At 42.6% G+C, this 25542-nt stretch overlaps 2 protein-coding genes across 3 annotated transcripts in view; both read right to left on the bottom strand.

The window, feature by feature from the left end:
• The window catches only part of rabgap1l (RAB GTPase activating protein 1-like), a 93126-nt gene that overhangs the window by 42312 nt on the left and 25272 nt on the right, over window positions 1-25542 (bottom strand). The gene's annotated exons all lie outside the window — the stretch shown is intronic.
• Window positions 9992-22054, bottom strand: gpr52 (G protein-coupled receptor 52). The gene has a single exon (XM_005933805.2). The coding sequence runs from the start codon at window positions 20264-20266 to the stop codon at window positions 19148-19150; it is 1119 nt and encodes a 372-aa protein (XP_005933867.1). The 5' UTR covers window positions 20267-22054; the 3' UTR covers window positions 9992-19147.

Raw genomic sequence — 25542 nt, 5'->3', positions numbered from 1 at the left:
ATTTCACCTCCTCACTACGTACGACTCTGGATACTGTAGCTCCTGTGAAAACTAAGGTCTCTAATCAGAAGTACCTGACTCCGTGGTATAATTCTCAAACACGTACCCTAAAGCAGATGACTCGTAATCTGGAGAGGAAATGGCGTGTCACAAATTTAGAGGATCATCATTTAGCCTGGAGAAATAGTTTGCTGCTTTATAAGAAAGCCCTCCGCAAAGCCAGAACATCTTACTATTCATCACTGATTGAAGTAAATAAGAACAACCCCAGGTTTCTCTTCAGCACTGTAGCCAGGCTGACAAAAAGTCAGAGCTCTTTTGAGCCAACCATCCCTTTAACGTTAACTAGTAATGACTTCATGAACTTCTTCACAAATAAAATTTTTATCATTAGAGAAAAAATTACCAGTAATCATCCCACAGATGTAATATTATCTACAGCTACTCTTAGTACCATTGATGTTAAGTTAGACTCTTTTTCTCCAATTGATCTTTCTGAGTTAACTTCAATAATTACTTCCTCCAAACCATCAACGTGTCTTTTAGACCCCATTCCTACAAAACTGCTCAAAGAAGTCCTGCCATTAATTAATTCTTCGATCTTAAATATGATCAACCTATCTCTAATGATCGGCTATGTACCACAGGCCTTCAAGCTGGCTGTAGTTAAACCTTTACTCAAAAAGCATCTCTAGACCCAGCAGTCTTAGCTAATTATAGGCCAATCTCCAACCTTCCTTTCATATCAAACATCCTTGAAAGAGTAGTTGTCAAACAGCTAACAGATCATCTGCAGAGGAATTTATTTGAAGAGTTTCAGTCAGGTTTCAGAGCTCATCACAGCACAGAAACAGCTTTAGTGAAGGTTACAAATGATCTTCTTATGGCCTCTGACAGTGGACTCATCTCTGTGCTTGTCCTGCTAGACCTCAGTGCAGCGTTCGATACTGTCGACCATAATATCCTATTAGAGCGATTAGAACATGCTGTAGGTATTACAGGTACTGCACTGCAGTGGTTTGTATCATATCTATCTAATAGACTCCAGTTTGTGCATGTAAATGGAGAGTCCTCTTCACACACTGAGGTTAATTATGGAGTTCCACAGGGTTCAGTGCTAGGACCAATTCTGTTTACATTATACATGCTTCCCTTAGGCAGCATCATTAGAAGACATAGCATACATTTACACTGCTATGCAGATGACACCCAGCTCTATCTGTCCATGAAGCCAGATAACACACACCAATGAGTTAAACTGCAGGAATGTCTTAAAGACATAAAGACCTGCTTTTTCTCTGTATGTATTATTGTAGGATCTACTGTACAATATAAAGCGCCTTGAGGCGACTGCTGTTGTGATTTGGCGCTGTAGAAATTCAATAAAAATTGAATTGAAAGTACCTCAAAGAGGAAAAGCAGTCTTCTACAATGCGAGCTGATTTACACAGCTCTCTATACTGGTTAGAATGGTTTTTATGATGGCTGCTGATTCAACAAGCATAACAGATATACTGTAGTGCCTACAGACTCTAACTTACACATTAAGCTGGTGATACAACATTAAACGAAACAAAGCAAACAGAGTTTTGCAGTGTCATCATAACATTTATTACTATGTAAATGCAAAGGCTTTGGTTTAACACTGGCCAGGGGCCGAATATCAGACTTCATCCATCTATAATAGTTTACAATAAAAAAAAACAGTTATTTATATAAAGATTTTGTTCCTGCCTCGAGTCGCCCGGGGCGTCAAACCTTCATACAGCTGTTGAGCTGCAGATGTTTTTTTAATGTTCGTTCTGTTTTGCAATTTAAAATGTAGAGAATAAAGTCATGCCAGACTTTAAGTCATTCACTACAAAGAATGAGTTGGCTAATGTTGGAAAATCACTAGAAACACAGTTACGCACCACATTACAGTGAATTTATAACTACAACACTAAATTAAAGTCATCAATGAGCTAATCGTAACTGTCTGCTTATTATGAGGCTCGTATCCTACAACAGTCTTCCATTAAATGAGTGAAAATGCCCAAACATACATGAACCACACACGCGTTTGATGGAAGCCGCTGGCACAGCCGAGCGTAACGCTTTAATGAGCTCTGTAGAGGAGGGGGTGTCTGATATGGGACCAAGCTGGAAAAATATTTAAAATGATGCTGCTCTTTAGGAACGTCTGCAAAGTTGTGAAGGTTTGATACCTCGACCTGGTGTAGCCTAAACCAATTATGTCAACACATTAAGATTACATGGGTAAATTAATAACAGCGTGAGGAAACTTGGTGTTTTTAATGCTGCATTCCTTCTCTGTCTTCTTGAAGTACAGTCACAGAAAGACTAGACATCAACTTCGTTTGTTAAAAACAACCTTTAAAATAATTATTAAGGGAATATTTTCGTAGTTACTCCATCAGGATTAATAAACCCATTTATGACACTGTAATTACCACTGCAGCATCATCATGGACCAGCAGGAATCTGCTTGACAGTGAAAGTTGTAAACAGTTTGATTTAATAAACCTTGCATGCCTCTGCTAATTAACAGCCTCATTACTCAAAAAACACCAAAAAAAGAAAAAAGGCAGGACGTCCTCTAAGCAGCTTAATGTCCTTCCTTCTTGTTTATATCCTTTCTTCCTCTTCTCTCCAATTTCCTCCTCTCCTTGAATTCTTTCCTCCTTTGTTCGCTTTTCAAGCTTATCTTCTCCCATTTTCTATTTCCATATTGTACTTTCCACTTCATCTCACACTGTAACCTCGCTTCTATTGCTTTCTCTGTTTCCTCCTGCTTTCTATGATCTCTTTTGTCTTCTTTTCTACCTCATTTCCTTGCTTTTCTATCCCTCTCCACCTCCACATGGCCACCTAAATATTTGAGTCATCTTCTGTCATTTTCAGTGCAGAGAGCAACTGTGCAAAGCTATTTCAGCAGTACGGTGTTACTATGCAAAAATACAAGACAAACCTTTTCTCCAATACTGACCGTCCACATCTTTATGTGCCGGTTTACTTTTCTATGAAATGCAAAGTTGTGGCTCAGCCAATGAGGAAAGGCCACTCATTCCTCACAGTAGCATAAACATTAATGGTCATCAAACCTTCCAGGAAACTAGAATCATAACAATAAGCAGGGTGACTCTGTGGTTATATACCTGTTATGTATTTCACTGGCATGCTTTGTGCTTAATGGGGAAAATCCCAAAGTGTTTCCCCACATGGGAGAGAGCCCAGCACACTTTGGCACCTCGGGGTCATCCGAGGTCACCAGAGAGCTGGACGTTATCAACGAGTGTAGCGCGGACAGAAGCAGTGCACAGCATCGCTACCGCAATCGCCACAATCCAAAGCGCCTTTAGCTCGAATATCTTTTTACAGCTGCCACAGGAGAAGGAACAGAAAAGACAATGAGGGGGATCCAGAAGGCTGCTAGTGATTGTTAGCTACCAGACAGGGGCAACAGTAGGACGAAGGATCTGCGGCTGCGATAAGACCAAGGTGGGAGCACCATCTGAAGAAAAGTCAAAGCTATTCTTAGCCGCGGGTAATCCTCCAGTAACCCAAAAAGGAAGGCGACTGCAGATGTTCGTGTACACAACAGGTAGAAGAAAGGATTTCTGGGGAAATCAGAACATGCACAAGTTTGTGAGCTGCTCCACAGGAGAGAGTTAGTGAGCCTGAAATGGTCAGTTCATCAGTAAAGCAGTAATATAGGCGTAATCATTGGGGGGGCAGCCGTCAGAGCAGCAAACAACACCCACCAAACAGACTCGTCTTCTGACACCACGCAAAACAAAAAACAAACAGACGTCACATGACCTGATGTCCTGATTCAACACTACCGTGTCCATGCAACGCTTCATTTTTGTGCCCCTTGGTGGGTTTAAAGCTGACTAAAGGTAGAAAACAAGACCAAAAAGAGAAAAGACTAACGAGAGAAGAACAGGAGAAGCAGAAAGCACTGCAGAACGGCACGGGGAGAGATCAAGATGGATAAACAAGCAGAGACAGATGAGACAGAAGTCGAGACAGCGGTTTAAAGAGAGGGGAGCGATACAAGTACCCGGAGAAGAACAACAGGCTTCTGTAATCGCAGCCTGGGGGCTCGTTGGGCAGACAGTCCATTACTCAGACCTCTCCAACAGGTTACCTACTTAACACGCACGGCTAAAAATAAAAACTGCTGATATGTCCAAACCTGCACTCAACCTCCACATCTGTCTACATCCACCAGCGTTTCATTAGCCACACAAAGCTGACTGATGGAAGCAGCTCTGGAGGCTTTCCTCTGTGAGAAACACACTTTCATGCTCACCTGTGACATAAAAACAAGTGTGTTCAAATCATTATTTAATACACAAATTTAGTTGTAAGCACTTTAAATGGGTTTTTAGTCCATCCAGTAAAAACTGTCAGCGCTTCGGATGAACTGTAACATAAACGTGGCCTTTAAGCCTCGAGTATCCACTTCTGACGATAGCTTTCCTTCATAATTTTGGTTCTATGACTGCAACCAAAAACTAATAATACGGATTTTTCTGCTTCTGTAGGCATCTCCCTGCATCTAAAGAGGTGGACACTGAAACAGCCCAATAACAGTGAAAAATGAAAAAGTACCTTCTCTGATACGGAGCAAAGAAAGAACAAAAGAAAGTCAAAGTAAGAACTGCACAAGGACATTTACCTGATTAAAGGTGCTGAATAACACATTCAGTTCAATTTTATTTATACAGCATCAAATCACAACAACAGTCGCCTCAAGGTGCTTTATATTGTAAGGTAGACCCTACAATAACACACATTGTATGAGCCCCTATGAGCAGCACTTTGGCGACAGTAGGAAGGAAAAACTCCCGTTTAACAGGAAGAAACCTCCTGCAGAACCAGGTTCATCAGTCTAATGAACTTATGTATTATAAATCAGAAAACTATGTGGTCGTTTTGAATGTTGCCTAGGTAAGAACGTGGTTATCAGCATTAAACGAACTGATTATAAATATGAGAAAAAGTGAAATAATCATTTAACTCTGTGTATAGTATCTGCTAAAACGTCACTGGAGCAAAAGGGATGGTAGGTAGTAGTTAAAGAACAAATACATGAAAGAAGAAAAAAAGAGCAGACTTTAATGACTGATACTTAACTACTTCTATGGCTTTAGGGAGCAAAGCAGTAAAAGGGCAGCTGCTTAATGGGGGATGTTTTAAATGTTAATTACAGCCATGGGAGCTGGGCCTTCATTTTACACTCGAAGGTAACATAAGCAAACACCTGCCATGGTTGAAAACTATTGATTCAGGAGCCGAGTGACCGAGTTGACACCACACTTTGTCTTAAATGTGGTTGACAGGTTAGCTTCCCTGGTCTGGGCTTCCCCTCGCGTCTCGTCAGAGGGGAAGAATGAAGCCGGGGGACCTTTAGGCATACTGGGTCGTGACCTTGACAAATGCCGTCATGCTGCTCCACTGGAAGGTTCCACCGTATCAGGCAGAAGGGTGTGCTGTGCTCTGGAGCTATGTACTTATAATGTTATACATGTTGGGAAGCAACGTGAGAGTCTATTCAATTGAAGACTGAATGCTGTCTGTATCCTTGCATTGAAATTTATACATGTATAACTGCAAACAAGTGTCTTAATGGCACTAAAATACAGTATATAGGTGTGTGGGCAGATGTTAGAGCAATCAGTGAAAACACTGCCCAGAGTTGCCTTTTCTCACGCAGGAGCCAGCAGGAGTCTGCTTCAGCTGCAGCTACTATAGTAAACACAGCTCTCGTGTAGCAACGTTCAGAGCTGCGGAGTGTGTCAACACGGCTTATTTGATATCGCAATGCAAGAAAATGGGCCCTACTCTGCCACTTGAGTTAGATCTACAACTACATTATTTTTTCCCAACAGTATGAACAAACTTATGGTGGAAGGCATCGGCGCAGAAGCCGGCGACTCCATTAGTCGCTCACCAACGAACGATGTGGCCCCATGAACAGACCAATCGGCTTTGTGGGGTTTTCTGCGGCACCGAGGAGCCTCGAATCATTTCTGAACATGAGGCATGTTAGAACAAAGTGAAGTAAGGCTATAAAAATGACAAGGTCAGTACTTCAACAGTTCGCTTCAGAAGCATGAGTCAGTCTGTCCATCAACAGCACAAAATCCTGTCAAAATGTCCTTGAGCGAAATAATGAACCACCTACCTGCTCTCACACTGTCAGGCTCTTTGGATAAAAGTGGCAGTTAAATGCTCTACATGTAGAAATGTAAATGCAGAATCTCAGAAGCAGCTCCATCCTTATTATACCGTTCTACAGAGCAGCGAGCTCTCAAGTAACCCTCCTTTTCTGACAGTGTTATGCAACTCCCGGGTGTGGAAGGGGCCCACGGGTGCTGGCTGGTGAACCCCTCGACTCAGAGGCAGCCACGCTTTGTTAAACCGATGAGGCAGAAGCCAAATATGCTGGGTTTAGACAGCTGAACACTCAGAGCCCACTAAGTCCTAAAGTGACAGCCTGGCCAATCAGAGGTGGAAGCAGCTATGAAGGCTGCGTGTGAACTGCAAATGTGTGCAGAGAATAATTACAGAAAGATTCAAATGTAAATATCCCTCCATATTTATACAATAAAACTACAAGACGGCTGCAAGTCAGAAATGTAATTTATACCCTTTTAATGTATTTTATTTACCTTAAATATGCACATATTGGATGTCTATTTGGTGCACAGTCATTAAAGGAGATGTAATAATTTCAAGGCGGTGCACTAGATGGATATCGGCTCAATCGGCGAGGTCGACATAAATCATTTACATACGTGCAGAATAAAACTGAAAGGTAGATGTGAGGTGTGTGTGCATTTATACCACAGTGTGTGAGAGTCAGTTACTGTAACACGATTTCTTGCATAACTAATAATAAAACATGAAAGTTTCTCATAAAATCCAGTCTGACCTTCATTCAAGAACAAAACAAAAGCCTTCATACTTCAGTGCCGGCTCGCTGGCTTCAGTAACAACCTCGGTCACACACACAAGGACTAGAACGACGTTCCTTTCTGCTCATCAATAATTCTGGGAATGTCTGATTAAAAAGCTACGAGTCCGATTTGGCTACGTGAAAACAAAATCCCGTTTTCTTGTTAGAGTAGTTGTGCGCAATCTTCTTGAGAAAATGTAAGAGATTGTTTCTTAAATGCCTGCAGGGTATCCAGAGCCCGAGGGAAAGCAAACTGAGAAGGTTTAGGAGAACTCGGAGGTTTTCTTTCTCTTTTCTCCTCATCCTGGACTGCGATAGATTACTTGGTGTGTTCAATAAAGGCAAAATAAACTAGAACGGTTAGTTTAGTGCGCTTGTGTTGGTCTTGTTGTGACTCAAACTGACGAAGATCAGAGAACATTTTTATAAGAAACTAAAGTTCCCAGTGTGCTAGTGAGCAAGACACGGTGACTGTAGGTAAAAGCAGAGGATCGTACCACTAACCTGGCACTCCAGCACTGAATATCTATTATTTCTGTCCGCAGGCATAAACGCCAAACTAAGACAGTTACACTGGACAACAGCTGAGTTACTGAGAGGTGAAAAATGAGGCGAACAGGTCTCAACCGCGGTTTAGAGACTACATTCAGAACATGAAATGCTTTTTTTAAATCAATGTCTCTCAGAAATCTTGCAAAGTACAATCATGGTGAAAGTTAAACAGTAATTAAATGCTCTTCCTGCTGGTTTCACCGTGGCTCTAAAGACAGAAACACAGTCAAATTGTTAAATGTTGCCATCACTGTACTTAAATTCGTCTTGGTTCAAACTGTATGATCAAAGACATTCCTTCGTTAACGGTAATAAGTCTCTAAACCAGCGGGCCCAACAGTTAGCATCTCTGCACGCTGTCCAGTAATCGATCCTGTTCTCAGAAGGCCTCATCCTAACACTCTGCCAGCCACGGTGGAGGATCGTTGAAAGAAATCTGATGGACTTTGACAGCGACGTCTCCAACGGGGACGAGGAGACAACAAAGGAAAGAGCTGCCCTGTCAGAGCGGCGCATTCGGCACCATATTAGGGAACAGCTGCTGCATGAAGCAGCAGGATGGTGTGGTAAAGAGCCCGTCTGTTGCAGAGCTGCACCCTGGAACCGATCAGACTACGGTCCATATGAAGTCAGAGCCTCGAGACTGCTTGAAAGAAATGTCTGTTTCACTGTGAGGCACCATTTCATTTGTTATTAACTTACATCTTTAAATGAAAACTGTGCAGCTGAATAAGACGCAGTGAGAAAACTAACAGTATAAACCCAGACAGAAGGAGAATGTGGAGAATCTAAAGTACAGATGTAAAGAGAAGAGGAAATGACTTAAGCAGGGAGACAATCTGAGTGACTGACAGGCAGAATATTAGCTGGCCTCTATCTTTGGATGGAGCTTCTTCAATGAAGGAGCGGCACTGAAAGCAGGGCAGAAGACGTGCTGTTGCTGTAAACACGTGCAGTAAACTGTACTTCTACGTGAATCCATATGAACCACGAGGTTGGGCTTCAGCTTGGGCTCCGTGCTTTTTTCTGCTCTCAGGTCTCTGTGATGTCACCTCACAGCAGCCCCACCCACCTGCTGTTCAAACCTTCTGTTTACAGTGAGAAGGCAAAGAGAGGGTGAAGCTAAAGCTATCAAACACGCTGAGGCCCAGTATGAAATAAGCAGGATTATTTTTAACTCTGAATCATGCAAAGCTTCTTTAGTATTAATGAAATGAGAAATATTGTTCTAATTAAGGAAGATGGGACCATTTCTTGGTTGCAGGAAGCCTGGTCAGAATAAAGCCTGATGCTCAGCAAACATCTTTCTTTAGCTGTGAATGTAGAATGGTTTCCATTTGTTTCCACTGAGCTTCCTTATGGTTTGAGGAAAACTCAAAATGTTACAAAGGCCCAACAAAGGGAATGAAATGAATTTAAGAAACTCCCAAAATGCCTGATTAATCCGAGATTTTGTATCCGAGAGCTTCCAAAGAGCGATGCTAACTGTACATGTTAGCGAGGCAAAGACAGACCATATTATTGGCCCTTTGTCACAACACAGCCAGACGTCGGGAAACAATAATGACTGCCTCTCTGCCGACGTACCTGGCTTCACAAACACTCCTCATTACTTTTTTGCCCTCGTTTCCCTCCGTGTGATGCAGTGAGATATGATATTCAGAGGACACAGCCCAGTAATTAAAACCCAGCTCCCCTTGAGGCCTTTGTGCTTGCTTGCTGGTGAGGAAGTTTCTCGAGGCTTCCCTGGAGGGTGGGCAGTGGGTGGTGGTGGAGGGGCAACAGCTGGCCTGCCTGGCAGATTGCAGATTCATCTGTGTCTGTATCGCTGCCGTGGCATTTTAATGGTGCGGCTGGTTCTGCATTTCAATAAGCTGAGCATGGTGCGCGCACGCTAAATTTCATTTTCCTCACAGTTAAACTGGCACAGCTGTAACTGCAGCTACGTTTCATTTACCTTCATTAGGACTTTTCATCAACGTCTTTTTAATGTTTTTTCTTTATGAATAAAGAAATACTTCAAAAACGTAGTTTATTTAAAAAATAAACAAATAAAATAGCTTTTGCTTGTTTGACAATGTCTGTGCTCTCATTAGCTGGCTTAATATAAGAGCAACTGGAACTTGACCCACGTAACAGCTTTTTGGTTCAATTAGATTTAAAAAAAATAATAATCTGGTTCCTGCTCCCGAACCAGGATTCAAGGAGCTTTATTGTCATTCGCATCACATGTGAACATGAGGTGGAACGAAATTATATACACACGGTCCCAGAGCGAAAAGACAAAGTAATGAAGAAACAGAATTTTTTTTTTAAAGTAATAAATAAATAGTTGTTTGTTTTTATATCTAATAACGAAATATAATAATAGTGCTGTTTTAACAGCACCCTCTTTCAGAATAAAAGGAAATAAAACAATACAATAAATAATACGATGATAATACTATGAGAGGACTTTAATTTGTCTAATAGTTTGTATCTATATAGATCTATATATAAATAAAATGTATAATAACAAATTGTAATGGAAGTTTATTATTCTTTTTATGGAATTGTAGACACTGCAGTAGTAATACAAAACTATGAAATACAACATTTAATCACTAAGGTCGTTCAAAGACGATCTGTGATCTGTCACAAGCACCTGAGTTATCCTGGATAAACACTTTAGATTTATGACGCCATGCAAATGAAACTTGCAGAGATATTAGCCAGTTAAATCATTTTCATCCAATAAATAAAAAAATATAATGGAAAATATGAAAAACAGACGGCAGAAACACCCTTCAACCATCATACGAGTGTCCAGCAGGGGGCACTCTGCAACAAACCAACCTGGTAATTTTTTTGTACCCATAAATAACTAGACATAAACATTAGGGAAATTTGTTTCACGGAGACAAACAAACAATACAATTCATACAATGAAAAATCTTCGAGTTACCCTTGTACACTTTAAAGGCCTGTGTTTCAGCTTCATTAGAAACGCGTCACAGGAGCAACACTGTAACAAGTAAAGGCACAGAGTACTGGGAGGGGACAAAAACATCGATGTAGATGTTAGACGTTTTATTTGCAGAGGTGAAAACCACCAAACTGCAGTCTGGGTAAACATATCACCATGTGTGTGAGGTGGCTGGCTGTACTTCCTTGTGTCATGTGGCACTTTGCCTGGAACGTTTCTAGTATAGAAACAACAGATTTGGTAGGTGATGCCCCTCTGATGGCACGCAGCTCTCTCTACCTCTCACACTGCATCACAGAGCTCGGTGCATCCCCCAGGTATCTGACATCTTCTGCGTGTTGTCATTTTCACTGTAGGACAGCTGAACCTCTTATGTGGGGACATAAGACCCCCAGGGGATGATAGAGGTGGCATAGTGGGTCAAACACTTAGTGGGTCCATGAAAGAAGATAGACACTTGTTTCACATTGAGTAGTGTGATTTCTTGCCCCTGCATTTATAGTACGCACCTTTCCATGTGTTATGTTAGAGGCTGTATAACACCAAGACAGAGACATGACAATCTGACCCACAGTTTATCCAGGGAGTACCAAGATGATGAAGGTTAACATGTCCTGTGCCATTCCCAGTGCTCCAGGCTCATACTTCAAACACAAATACTGGCAAACCAGTTTGATTATATCTGAGCTTTTTGTGCTTCCTCACACACCAGAGACAAGCGAAAACCAGAGCTGGCAAAACGTCTGCGCAGGCCATCTGTCACAACATCTGACTTTTAGCTTAATATTTACTCATTATTAATTGTGTAACATAAAAAACGTACACAGTTACAATTTGGTTACAAAAGGAGGGAAGCTATGTGTCGTGTTAATGATGGTTTGAGATGAGCTGCCTCTCGCTACTAACCTGCCCAACACAACCAGTCCTGTTGTCCAGATAAGGCTCTCAGAGACACAAAGGGAAAGTCTGCAGGTCTGAGTAGGAATATGCCGAGGGCCCAAGGGAGTAGTTTGACTGGCTTATGGTATTTCATTCAGATAAAATGCCTCGAGAGAGAATTAAAGAAGCTGGCAGTGGTTTTCTGGCAGAGCTTCAGTGTCTGAGGTCTGCAGGGAGGGCAACAATAAAACAGGTTTGTCCTCCGCTGTCTGTCAAGGTGTTTGTCTTCGTGTGTCTGAACAGCTAAAAGAGGAATATTAGTGGAAATTATGCCAAATTAAATCTTAAAAACTCTTCAGATGTTAGTTTAGCGTTGCAGTAATAAGACAAATGGATTAAAGCATTTCCAACGCCGATACTTAACGAGCTCCGTCCTGTCACAATAAAATCCACTTGAAACAGGAAGAGAGTTTCTGCGGTGAGAGCGGCAGCTGTGTGACGATGTCGGCGACAACAGTACCAATGTTTTAAATATCGTTCAAGTTCAACATAAACTGTTGTTGACAAACAGTAATCTGAAAACTAAACTTTTAATTAGCTCGCATTTTTGCAACAGTAACAATTTAACTAAATTAATAAAAATGAACTCTAATGTGTATTTATCAGATCAGTTATAATTTTTATTCAGTGGTTAATAAAGTGTCCCTAGTTTTTGTTCAAATCTTTAATCCTTTTTCCAAAGTTGAGAATTCATCTAGATGTTAGCATGTTTTACAGAAACCCTCCATTTAATTTAACAATCACTTTTTATTGGTTACAAATTGATAGATTTTCTTCTCTGAAAAAATGTAAAAACTTATTTTGAATTTCTTAACCAGTATAAACTTACCAAGCTTTAAAATGATTACTAATCGGTATTATACATGCATGAGTATACACGTCACAGATGCATTACAGGCACACAAATATAAACAGGTGCTCAAGGCTAAGGTGAGATTTTAAGATACAAAAGGTGGAAAAAAACCTGCAGAAATGCTGATCGTTACTTTCATCCAGTGAAACCAATGCAGGGAAACTCAAAGCACTCAAACGAGATGGAAGAGAAAGCTCTCAGCAAAGAATCAACTGATGGACAAAAGTGTACCTGTGGCACTCGCCGGGTCCAAAGGTGGAATCGAATTGTGAACTTAAAAGCATCGGATGAAGAGTGCTGGTGAGTCCACATTTTAGACATTTCCAATGTTCCCATCCAGCGCACTCTGCAACGAGTGGGTAGCTAAGTGTTCTGTTTATTGCTCTGGAGCACTTGGACAAGAATCAGGTCCTCTGTGAGAACTGAACCACTGACCATTTTGTCACCATGACAATTACATAAATACTCTGATTAAATGTCACGTCCTCAAAAGCGCGTTCACCGGAGAGGCACTCGTATGTCGTCACTGCAGCAGATGCTTTCTAATATATCAGCGTTGTCCTCGATATGACTGAAGAAACTTGGGCCACCCTCACTGCTTCCACAGGAATTAAGAGGCAGCAGCTGCAACAAGCTTGCCTCACAATCTGTAGGCCTCAGTTAGCGTGTTAAAAATTAAAGTTTGCGACAGTATAGTTAGAAAAAAAGCCTGAACAACTGACTTGTTTGGAAGAGTTGCCAGCAAAGAGCATCCACACTAGACGAACACAGCAGCATGGCTTAGCTTTGCTAAGTTCTTAACAAACCACAAAACTTTGTTTGTCTATAATGCACAGCACTGCTTTTGGTGAAAATCAAACAGCATAAACACCTCACGCCAGCTGTCCAGCGTGTTGGTGGAGATCTGATGATTTAAGATGTTTGAAGGTGTGTCAAAGTCCAGTCCGCAGCACTTCACGTGAAGGTTGGGCGATTGGATGAATATATCGACTATCGATGATAGGCTGAGCCCACCGGCGATCGTGTTTACAGGGGGCGGTTTATTTATTTGCCCATGAGTAAGTTTGCTAATAATGACGGAGCTAATAGAAGCAATCAACAGAAAATAATATTAGCGCTGTTTTAACAGCAGCCTCTTTCATCTGCGAGCAAGTGCCCCCTCCTCAGAGTGCGCCCAAGTGCTTGTTGCAAATCAGAACGTGCATGATTACATTGCTCCGCCCATCAAAAAGTCTGCGCATGCACAAATACATCGCCCATCGTCGAGTACTGGACTGATTTTTTACATATCGCCCAACCCTACTTCACGTTATTGCTGCTAAAGGTAGTTCCACAAGCACCTGAATCACGGGTGTTCTTTTATTTCCTTTGGTTCGAGTTAATCTGTGTTAGAGTTAAAGGACATGTTCTCAAGCGTGGCAGTCACCAAGCCCGCACCTCTCTGCACATCACAGAAGTTCACCGTAGTCTTTACTGTGGTTTGGAAGAGTACGGGACGGCATATTTTTACCTTATTATTCTATTATAAAAATTTTCTCTTTAGAAAATCTGTATCAAGAAAACCATTTTAGGAAGCTATGAGAGCACCGGAGGAGTGACACAATCAAGCAGTCATTGCAGCTGAAACGATTCAGGTAGACGGACTGCCATGAAGCATTGTATGGATGTCCTCGGTTATTAGCTTCCCTTCAGATAACTTTTTAAAAGATAATTTAGTCAAATATTTGAGATTAACTATTGATGGACTGAATCTTGATTGCCCCCCCAATGACAACAAATCCAATAATGATGTGGGTTTAACCTCCCACTGGATGAATTACAGTTTGAGGACTGCTATAGCTGGCTATGACTAGCTGTCATCTATCAGCTGGATCTCATGTTTTCAAAGAGAAATGGAGGCAATACAAGATGTATGAGCGAGTGTTGGTGTGTGGGTGTCTAAGTGTGCCCCTCCTTGTGCCATCAAAGGCTTTTGGTGACTGCCGCGAGGCTCCGCTATTAGCGCACAGAGACAGGAACTGGTTTCCCCTCCAATTATGACTTCCCCACCTCAAAAGAGGGTCAGGTGGTCCTTTCTCAATCGGGACGGAAGAAGCAGAGTGGCAGGATGGAAAGGGAACGAGGACGTGAGGCAAGTGCTACCATTTGTGGAAATAAAAGGGAATTCCTGATATAGCATTGGCCGTGAACATCAAGTGGGCCTGGACTGGGAAGCTGCTCACGGCTTGCCTGTCAGTTTGGATGCGACAGTTTGCAGTTTGTCTCTATGCGGTAACTACATTTGGTTCATTATTGTAATACAAATGTAATCTGAGCACTTCTCATTGGACCCAACCGAATCGGTTATTCCTCTCAGTCGGCTGCTTTGGCAAGACTTTTTCCAGAAAGCTCTCCGTCTCCTCCTGCATCTCCGTCCACTAGGTGATGACACAGGGTTTATGGCTGGTGAGAAACTCACTCGCAGTCTAAAAGCATAATAAATCTGAAAGGCTGATTTAAGACAGACAACTTTATCATATGAAATCTGTTCACACCAACAGAGCACGTGAAGGAGTTTTATCCAGTAAAAGAACGACTAGTCTGTGGCAGAGATCAGTCGGGAGAATAAAGAGGTCAGACAGATGACTCTTTACCTCATCTGTTTGTCATTTACTGCGTTTGCTGTGTAGCCTAAAGATATAACTTTGGGCTGGATACGCCGTATCCATATGTACACACAGGTGTATCAGTACTGACTGCCTGCGTCAAAAGGATCAGCACATGTATAACTAAGAGGGATCCAACCTCAGAGCTTAAGCTGATATACCATCATTACAGAAGTGATGAGAGTCACTCGTGTAGGCTGCGGTTGCACTAGGTCGCAATTTTCATTCCATTCTTTCTCTGCAAGGAGTCAGAAGACGAGATGTAGATTTATCGTCCCTCCTCTGGTCCTGGATTTATGTTGTTTATAAATGTGCACGGCTTCCTTTCTATTACACATTGAGAACATTTCAAAAATGACTTGTACATCAAAGCGTCGCCCATGTTTGCTGAGGCAGGTGTGAGCTAATCACATGATTCGGCCACAAAGTAAAAACCCACGTTTCCACTTTCTGCAACATTTTGAGCAGAGAAAATATGACGACTACTCTCAGCAGGGTGTGAATGCAGCTACTGATACACAGAAACACACACACTGTCCAAAAGCAATGTCTACTATTTTCACCTTTATTAGGTTGGCAGCAACAGCAAAAACCTTTTGACAAAATTTCAAATTAAAAAAATAGATACTGTGCAATTTAACACACTCGCCTCCTACTCAAACATCAGCCTAGGTGAGTTAACAAAACGGGTCCACAACACCTGCCAGAACTTATTTTGGCTGTACAGCAACAACAGATACACGCACTACATACTCATATGCAGTATATTGTATAAAGATTCAAACATAAATTAAATAAATATATAATATTTCCTTTAAACACTTTTTACTAAAAGCTTCTATCAAAGCACTTAAAAGGAAGGTGACATAACAGTTCTGATTTTTTAATACCACTTCAGTTTGGTCAGTGTAACACAGACACACAAATCATTGATTATTAAACACTCGGCACTTTGATTGAAACCTCGTGCCAGGACCACGTTTCACATGACCTGCTACATGAAAGCCTACAAAGGCATGAGCACGTGTGCATCTTCATACCAGTAACTGTGATTTCCACTTTAAATGTTCTTAAACTTTTTGACAACTGCTCTATTTTATGTCATTACAGAGTTTTGCTTTCGTGTTATTGTTTGTCACCACATTGAAGATTTTACAGGTCATAATAATTTCATCTACTACCCGACTAATACGCTCCCAAAGTGAATACAAAAACACAAGCTATCAAAATAAAATATATATATATATATATATATATCGAATATTTTAAGTCTAGTATTTGACACAGTCCCTACTGTTATACCTCATATATGCCAGATCGTATGGCTGTTGGAGTGAGTTCACTTGGACATTTCTATAAATGTAGATATCAAAGAGCAGAACATGGAAGTCAGAAATCACATCAACGCTGATAAAGTTATGAAACGACCCATTTTCGACCCTCTTGAGCTTAAAGAAAAAGCTAAGCGCAGTGACGACGTATCCTCGGATGTGTAAAGTTTCACGCGGTACGTGACATGTTTTTAAAAAGTGCAGCATGACCATGTGATGGCAATTATTCTCAAGATAAAATACACTTTTCCTACAAAATACACCTTTAGGCACATAAAACAATCTATAATGCGTTAACGTTGCATTAAAGTTGCAACTATTTGAAATCCAACACCATCGACCAAAGTGGAGTATTTTGAAGAATGCTGGCGGTTCCTCTGAGGACCTGCACACATGTCCACAGCTTTTCACTTTTGCCTCATTTTTTGGAGCATCTGCCTCCAATTTGACTTATTTGAATAACCCCAAACAAAAACTAACACTGCCAGCAGTTACAGTAAACTATATGAATAAACCATTATTAGTTGCTCCCGGAACAAACTCAGACTGACCACAGGCCGGTGACGACACTACAGCCTGAGGATTAATCAAAAGAGTCCAAGATCTCATTACAGTGATTTTAGCTTCAATTTATAGGGTGGCCAGAAAGACTAAACTGGAATGCTCACATACTCCATGTCCAACATGTCAACGAGAATTAGACTCAGTTTTACTGGCCCTACAGTAAAACACCACAAAGCAGCCTTAAAATGATGGGATGACCTAGCTGCTGGACACCGGCCGGTGTCCTGGAGGGTTTAGATCTCACCCTGGGTCAACACACCTGAATCACATGATGAGTTCATTACCAGGCCTCTGGAGAACCTCAAGACATGTTGATGAGGTCATTTAGCCGTTTAAATCAGCTGTGTTGGATCAAGAACATCTAAAGCCTGCAGGACACCTCGAGGCCTGGAGCTGGACACCCCTGGTCTACACAAAGTGTCCCGCAGCAGTAGATCGGACAGTTACAGTATCTGGGAGCTGGGTTTGCTGTGTCTCCTGGTTTCCCGCGTGGCCGTTATGCACTACAGGGCCTAAACCACAAACTGCTGACACCACTACAGGAGCCAAATGGTAATTTGGCTAAAGACTGCTGCTGTATTAATGTGAAATTAATTTTCTCATTTGACACTGTATAAAATGCATTTTTATTTTCATTTGACACGGTCAAATGAAAATAAAAATGCCTTTTATACAGAGTGGAATGACTACCCTACTGTGCTGTGGTAAAGTGGGAGTCAGTCTGTTATATAGTTATATAGATTTTCACGTCTATTTCAGAAGTGGGAGAAAGAAAAGACGAGGCAAAAATAAAGCGCACCGCCAGATGACCAGTTCAACGAACAAACACGAGGTAAACAACCAATAGCCTTAAACGTTTACCCTGTCATTTGTTAACAAACAGATCAGGTCACATTAATCCCAGCCCCTGTCATCTCAATACTATCCTTCAGGTGAGCCACCCAAAGCACAAGAAACTTGTGACATCTGAGGCCCCGCACCAGAGTGAATGTGTTAGTGGGTTCAAAGCCACATTCAACAGTGAAACATCTGCATCCTCAAAGCAGCTCATGTAGAAGAAAAGATTTGGACAGTGACACTTATACTGCATCTTCATCTGTGTTCACAATCCAGCTGTCATTTGTATAAAGAAAAGATATTTATTGGCTGGTTCAAAATCATGAAGTCATGCATCAAACTGACTGAACACTCATAATGGGAACGTCAGGAACGCTGAATCAATGGGGGGGATTTCTGATGCTTGTGGAATACAAAGCACAGAGGGAGACCTTGCACCGACTTCAGTTAAGCATCATAGTATGACTCTATGCTAAGCCTGACATATGCTTTGTTCCAGTTTGGAAATAAGGTGCTTTGTCGTGGGGGGAGCACGAATCAGCTGATGATATTCAGGTCAAATTAAAGTTGTTTAACAATCTCGTACAGGCCCAATCACAGCAGCACCTGAACTGATGGACATTTGATGACCAGCAATAAATAACTGTGTTAAGCAATTTTGTTCATGTTGTTCATTTAAAGGCTTTAGTGCTAAAGCTGCACAGTCCCTTGGTATATGAGATATGATCTGCATACTGTCAGAACAGAATTACATTAAGTTTACTTTCTAAGATTAGCAGCACTTATTCATGTCGTAAAATCTTTAGCTTAAATCTCAGCTGTAACCGATCACCCAATCAAGGGGGGGCAGAACACCTGACATAACTATGACTCCACCTGCTCACTTCTTAAAAACAGTCAAAGCCATTTTCCGTCGTATTTGTGACAGCAGCACACCGGCTGCTGTCACTGTCGTACGTGTAACATTGATATGGATACGTCTAATATCCACTTAGAACCTTTAAACAGGTCTGTGAGCACAACTGTAGATTACACTGTATCTACTGATGACACACACAAAGAGCATGAAGACATCCATTAGACGGTTGCTCTGAATCACAACCACTAGCAAAGGTTAACAGACATGAAACGGTCACATTTGATTTGTGAGGAGATATCTATGAATGTTTTGGCATTTACAGTTTTGTCTCTCCGGTAGATCCGATCTCATCGATGATGTGCACAGAGATGTAAAGGCTAAGAGAGCCTTCGCTGTAATGTAGAGTAAAAGCCACCGCAGAGCGCCCGTTTCGCTTGAAATCTCAGTTTAGATGCTGCATTCATCTCCTTGAAAGGGTTTTAATGCAATTACCAGTGCCCAGGATAATGTCACAGTTATCAGCTAAAAAGGTTGATACAGTTATCCACTGAGCCCTGCCAATTTAACTACGAGTTAACTAGCTGCTAAGCATGCTGGGATTCTTATTTCCTCATCCTGTGGGAGACATGGCTTCAGATGGAGCACGAGTTTGCCCTCTTTCTTGGTTTAGGCTCGCCAAAGTCTCGGTCATCTGCAGCACAGTGGCTGAAGGAGCAAATGGTCTGCGAGAGCCTACGCATGCCCAGCCGGAACACACTATTAGACAGGCTGTAGATGACACAGTTGCAAAAGCTGTTGCTAATGGCCAGCCAAGTTGTTATGAAGGAGAGGGCAGGGCTGTCCAGCACGTGGGAGCTTTCTAGAAGAAAGTAGATTATGTAGGGCAGCCAAAGCATATAGAAAACACTGGTAATGCGAAAGAGTACCATCGCGTAGCGCCGATCCGGCCCGTGCCCCCCGTGATGCCCGCCACCATTCCCTTCACCGGCCTCCATCTCTTGGCTGGGGAAACGTGCACGGCGTTCGCTGATCTCCCTGTTGTGTTGCTGACAAATGCGGAAGATGTGGTAATAGGTAAAGCAGACCACAAGGGCAGCAGGCGCATAGAGCAAGCACACCACGAAGCCTGTGAAGAGGGCGGAGGTGGGCCAAGAGTGTGCACACCACTCGAAAATATCCCCGTGATAGCCCGGCTTACCCCAACCAAAGAAGGAAGGGGAGAAAATCAGGCTGGAATAGACCCAGATGAGAGTGATGCAGCCTCGTAGACGGCACGGAGTCACCAGCTGGTTGTAGGACAGCGGCTTCGTTATAGCCAGGTACCGGTCCACGCTGATACAGGCCAAGCAGGCCATTGAAACACTCTTCAGAACAGAGATGACATAGCTGAAAACTTGGCATGTGACTGGCTCCTGGACACTGGTTGGGTAGTGGAGTAACGACAGGGTGGGCACCAAGCAGCTGAGCCCCACCAGCAGATCGGCGTAGGCCATGGTCTGGATGAAGTAGCTGGTGGTGTAGTGGTGCAGCAGAGGGGCACAGTGGAACACAAAGATCACCGTCAAGTTCCCAGCAATAATTAGTACAGTTAGCAGCACGATGACAGCGGTCTCCAGAATACAAGCATCCAGGCCTCCATTCAGCCCCCAGCCCAAGGGACAGGAGTGGTTCGAGGCCCTGCCAGGAACGAAGTCTCCATGGCTGACGTTGGCAGTGATCGAAGGGTCTGTTGTCAGTTCAGACTGGTTCATTGTTCTGGGTGCCGTCCAGGTGGGTCAGGACTGCGGCGTGTCACCCATAAAGGCAGCTGGGCCGAAACTGGAGATTCTCCTGTCGCCCTCCTGTTTTTCGCCAGGCGTCTGCAGCCAATCTCAGTTCACAGAGCTGAACATGCTCCCTAGCGTGCCCACGCTTTCGTTCGCCTTACTCTCATATCGCTGCTCGGTCTCGATCAAATGAACGCAGACTGGAGGAAAATCAATGCAGCCGCCAGCAGCGTAGGACAACCCGTTCGGCTCTCCTTTCCAATAATGCATGGTCAGTGAAAGTAGTGGGTGGGCAGCGGTCAGTAGTACGAAGAAAGGTGCATTCCTTCAGTAAACCTAAAGCTTCGGCCAGCACGTATCCCAGCGGTGAGCTCACTTGCCGCTCTGCCTTGCAGTCGGTGGCCTCATCGTCTGATTTAAATGAGAGTTGCCACCAGGAGGCTGAGGGCAGGAGATGTCCTCGCAAGGGCAGAGAGCAAAGATGATGCGAGGGAGGAAATCGCACAAGGTTAAAGCAAAGTCCAAAGCTCCACTCGATTCACTAAAGAGCCCCAACAATAATGGAGCATTTCTATTTCACTCCTTAAGAACAGCTGAGATTTTCTGGGTGCCGCTGTGGCTCCAAAACACATTTTAGGTGATCGCTATGTTTAATTAAAGCATCAGCGATGTATAATTAAATTCATTTCTTTATTACAATCCAAAGTTTCACTGTGTGCCAGAGTGTTTACTATGTAACCGCAGGCTTCCCTTATTTTGGTGGTCCTCCGGCCAGTGTCTGGAGCCCGTGTATGCCCAGCTATTGTCTGAATCAAAACACAGACACGGGCTAGAACAACACGGGGATCTCCGCGGGAGATAATGTCACAGCTCTCTCAGCACACACAGTGGTGAGGGGAAATGTGTTTACAAGGCATCCCTAGGCAGCATGAGGTAAAGCATCCCAACGTCCAGATGACTTCTGCCAACAATGTGAAGTTTAAATCCAAATGTGCAAACTTGCCTCTCAGTGTTCTGGACTGCAAGTTGTGAAAAAGACAAACCAACGTAAGAGTCGAGCGGCTGATGAGTGTTTGATGTCAGACTCCCATGCAGGCAGACGTGAGGACTTTCCAGGAGAAATGAGAGGCCACCTGAATAACTCAGCGCTCCAATCACTTTGACTCCACAGCAATCCTGTCGCAGACACTTGCAGAGAGGGGTTTGGGAATGAATCGACAGTCGGCTTATTTACCCAACACTTCCATTTTCATTGTGGTATTCTTGAAAATCTGGCAGCACCTAGAAGGGCTCGGGACCTTGTCCTCAAGTGCTTAATGCAGCCGCAGATTTTCCAAGTTGCCTTAGTCCTTTCAAGTGTTGTGGAGGGGGTCCTATAGCAGCGCCTCCAACTCTTCTCTCAGTACAGCTGTCGCCTGAACAAAACACTGACGGTACAACAAAAGGGAATCCGCTCTCGCAGCATAAAGAGAAGAAAAGTCCCAGTCGGAGTCCCGGTCTTTTTTTGAAAATGGTCCCTTTTATTTTAGATGAACAGAAAAAAAAACCAACACGTTTTTAATTAATAATTCCTCAGATCCTGGCACACTGAAGGATATGAATGCAATGCATCTGTCCAAAGCAGCAAGTAAAAATGAAAGGCAAAAAAAGGGGGGGATGACTGCGCTGATGGAAATGAGTTAAATCTGCAGCGAGAGAAGCGAGGGGATGGAGAGTCCCTCAGCCCTGGTGCAGTGAGGAGAGATGCTGTGACTGGCTTACACTTCCCTCCCTCCCTCACCACACAATCTCTCTAGCTTGCACACTCCAGTCTCTCTCTCTACACACACACACACACACACACACACACACACACACACACACACACACACACTCTCTCTCTCCCTCCTCGCTGCTCACAGCCCCGCCTCCTCCCCTCCCAGCTGCACCTGAGGCTCCCTGCCACATTATCCTGCCTCAGACTGGCTTTCTCCCAGAGGTACATTTGGATACATTTCCTATTTACATATCACTTATCTCTCAAACTATTTCTATTAAGTGAAGCCCTTCTCACTTTTTCTCCCCTTTCCTGTTTAGTCACACAGCCCTTCATTGCACACATACCATAAACATACACTATTCACATTTTAACTGCAGTTGAGCAGCTTTATGTATTTAAACACAAAACTAAAAATAACTACTGAATCTAAAAATATTCAAATGCAAATTTCATAACATCGGTGAGTCATAATATGTACAGTGTTCAGTCTCAGCTTGCCACAAACAAAGTGTACATAATGTACATGAACACTCAGTTAACCTCCAGTATGATAAGAAACATCTTAATTATTGGAAAATGCATCTTCTGCATTATCCAAACAGACTCCAGGTTTCTTTTCTTTATTTACCAACAGCTTAGCACACTTATCTCTGCCCCTTAGTTACAGTTGCCAGGTATTTCAGCCAGTTGGGAGCATCCTGAAAGGGATCAAGTGACAGTAAATTGGCTAATCTAAAGAGTGGATGGAAAGAAACCGGCCAGCATGATGCATACACAACTGAAACTTTGTTAATATTACTGAGAAACCATTAAAGTCATTGAGTGGTGGTCATTTTGACAGGAAATTGTTACACTGCACACATCTAGAAAACAACTTTAATTACTCTGGAAAACAAACCGACACATTAACGTCTGAATGGAGCGACCATGGCGTGGACTGAAATAAGCCAGCGAGCGAGCACGGTTACTGTGAAGCATGTGAGCCAGCTCAATGTGATTTTTTTGAAGACTGTCATATTAAAAAATAATAATAAAAATCTACAATAGGCCAAAGCCACACAGAGCGAAAGAACAAACATGCATCACCTGAATAAAACGGGGGATGCAGCTTCAAGAAACACTGCTATCAGGATATAATGGTAAATGTGTATGATCTTATAATAATAGGAGCTCCTGCGATTTCATTTCTTCAGTAATGCAGCAGCTTATGACAGGACATAAAAGCTGAAGAAAGGCTTGCACAGACCTGATGACTTTAAACAGATTATAGCTCAGGCATCAAAACAGAACGTAAGAGTTTCTCATTGTAAATATTTCTGTTTATATTAGTAATTATAATCGATAAACTACGACATCATTCATGATTATTAAATCAATTTTAGTATTTGACTTTAATAGTAGCGTAATGTCTAAACCCTCATGTTTAAGGTGACATCAAGTCCTACGTACATTACTGAACTAATAATCTTTGAGAGCAACAAGCACATCTATCAAAAAGTGCACAATTAACTTTGACTTGAGGTTGCAAAGACAGGCAGTGGGAAACAACATCATACTGAATACACTATTTATTTGGTAACGCTATGTTGTTAGCCGTTACTCTAGAAAAGTGTTACAATGTGACTAAATATAGAAGTCGGTATGCTCGAGTCAAAATGAGACTCGATTCTACTGAAACAGGTCAAACTAAAAAAACTAAAATAGATCAGGTGAAGTTCAGGGAGACAGTTGTGCTGTCACTGTGGAAGGAGCCAGTCAATGGAGATCTCTCATCACAGCGCTCTTTACCTTTGGAGGTGGACACTGATGAAAAACACGACCAGAAGGCCACCGTTAATAATTCATTCTGCTCCAAAACAAAGCCAGCGGGGCCACTTGGAAATAAAGGCGAGGCTGATTCACCTTTCACTGCCTCCCAGCATCCCTCCCTCCTCCATGCCTGGGCTCCTGCTGATTTCAGTCTAAACAGCAATGTACCAGCATAAGCAGGGAGTTTACATCTACATTAAAAAGGTGTTTGGCCTGGTGGTTTATCCAGAGCACAGTAAAGAAAGTGGCAGGCTGTTCGCCGTTACATTGGACACACCAACTAATCACTTCATCTCCTACAACAAAAATAAAGTAGCAACAACTACTTCGTTCTCCCTCTTACAAACAGAACCCTGCAAACGGTATTTTTAAACAGGACGTCCCTTGTTGAGAGTCTCGAAGTTCAAGGATATGAAATAAGATTTTGTTGATTATACTAAATGATTCCATCCCAGAGCAGCTTTGAGTTTTATCTCACTTAATCTGCAGATAAACAACATTACTGCTGTATCCTGACAAATCACATTTAAGATTAATCTAACACCCAGATGAAAATGCTGTTCATTGCAGGTTGTTCAGATTTATTGAGGTGATACGAGCTGCTGCGACTCTGCAGTGGAGGCAAAGACACGGAGCACTGAGGGCTGGACAAAGAAGTGACCAGAGATGAGGTTGGCTAAATCTCCTTAATGCGGGCGTCATATCAGTGTCAGCACAGACGGCCGATGCAATTATCACTGCACACCAGCAAAACTCCAGAATCATTTTATTCACTTTGGCATGGCAACTTAATTTCACTCAATACTAAAAATTCTGCATGTAATCAGACGTGTCCAAGCGGCACCACATTAACATTACTGATTACACCATTTCAGCTGCACGCACACACACAGCAGAGGGTCCTCAGTAAACATCAAATCTGTCGTCGAGTCAGTTTTTAGCCAACCTTCAGTAACTACAGAAATGATACCGATGTTTCTGACGCTGTGGATCAGAGGCAGCACATCCTCCACGGTTTTCCTACTGTGGAAACTGTCGGTGAACGGAGACTGGAAACTGCATTATGGACAGGCACACAGACCCGAGGAGGGAGAGTGCTGTGAATAGACCTATATTGTAGGAAGCGGTGTTGCTTGGCTGTACTGCAGACGTGCAGCTGTTCCCCACAGATACTATAAAGGAGGACGGGACAGCGAGGCGAGCGTGTACGAATGTGTGCGAGAGGCTTTGATTGGCTGACACCACCACAGGGATTTGTCTTTCAGGCATAAGTGATGGGAAACCTCAAACTTCAAGGGTGAAAACTTATCGTCAGTATGAAAATGTCAACATATATAAAAGATGAGAGAAAAGCTTTCACTAATACTGAAACACTGTGTGTGTGCACAAACTGGAAAACTAAGGATCACATGGCAACAAAATGAATGTTAGTGAAATAAGACGTGGATTTCTCTTCACACCGTGCAGCGGTCGCCACAGTGACTATGTGAAATCCATAAACAACTACTGCAGATTTCAAAGGCAGAACACCAACTCATTAGGCGAAGGAAGACTGAGACAAAGGCTAAAGGAGAGAGAATTGTCATGGAGATAACGTCAAGCAAAGAAAAGTCTGTTGACCCTCACAGTTACCATGGCAGCCTCTCTTATGTACATTGTGCTCCGTGTATCTTTATGAGAGTTATTAGGCGTG

Source organism: Haplochromis burtoni, unplaced genomic scaffold (genome assembly GCF_018398535.1).
Source record: "Haplochromis burtoni strain Fernald_Lab_line unplaced genomic scaffold, NCSU_Asbu1 Contig_173, whole genome shotgun sequence".
Taxonomy (NCBI): domain Eukaryota; kingdom Metazoa; phylum Chordata; class Actinopteri; order Cichliformes; family Cichlidae; genus Haplochromis; species Haplochromis burtoni.
The sequence above is the reverse complement of the archived record's forward strand: the minus strand, read 5'-3'. Positions and strand labels throughout refer to the sequence as shown.

Bases quoted from the DNA above. Each gene is read 5' to 3' on its own strand.
- gpr52 (XM_005933805.2), bottom strand. From the start codon at position 20,266: ATGAACCAGTCTGAACTGACAACAGACCCTTCGATCACTGCCAACGTC.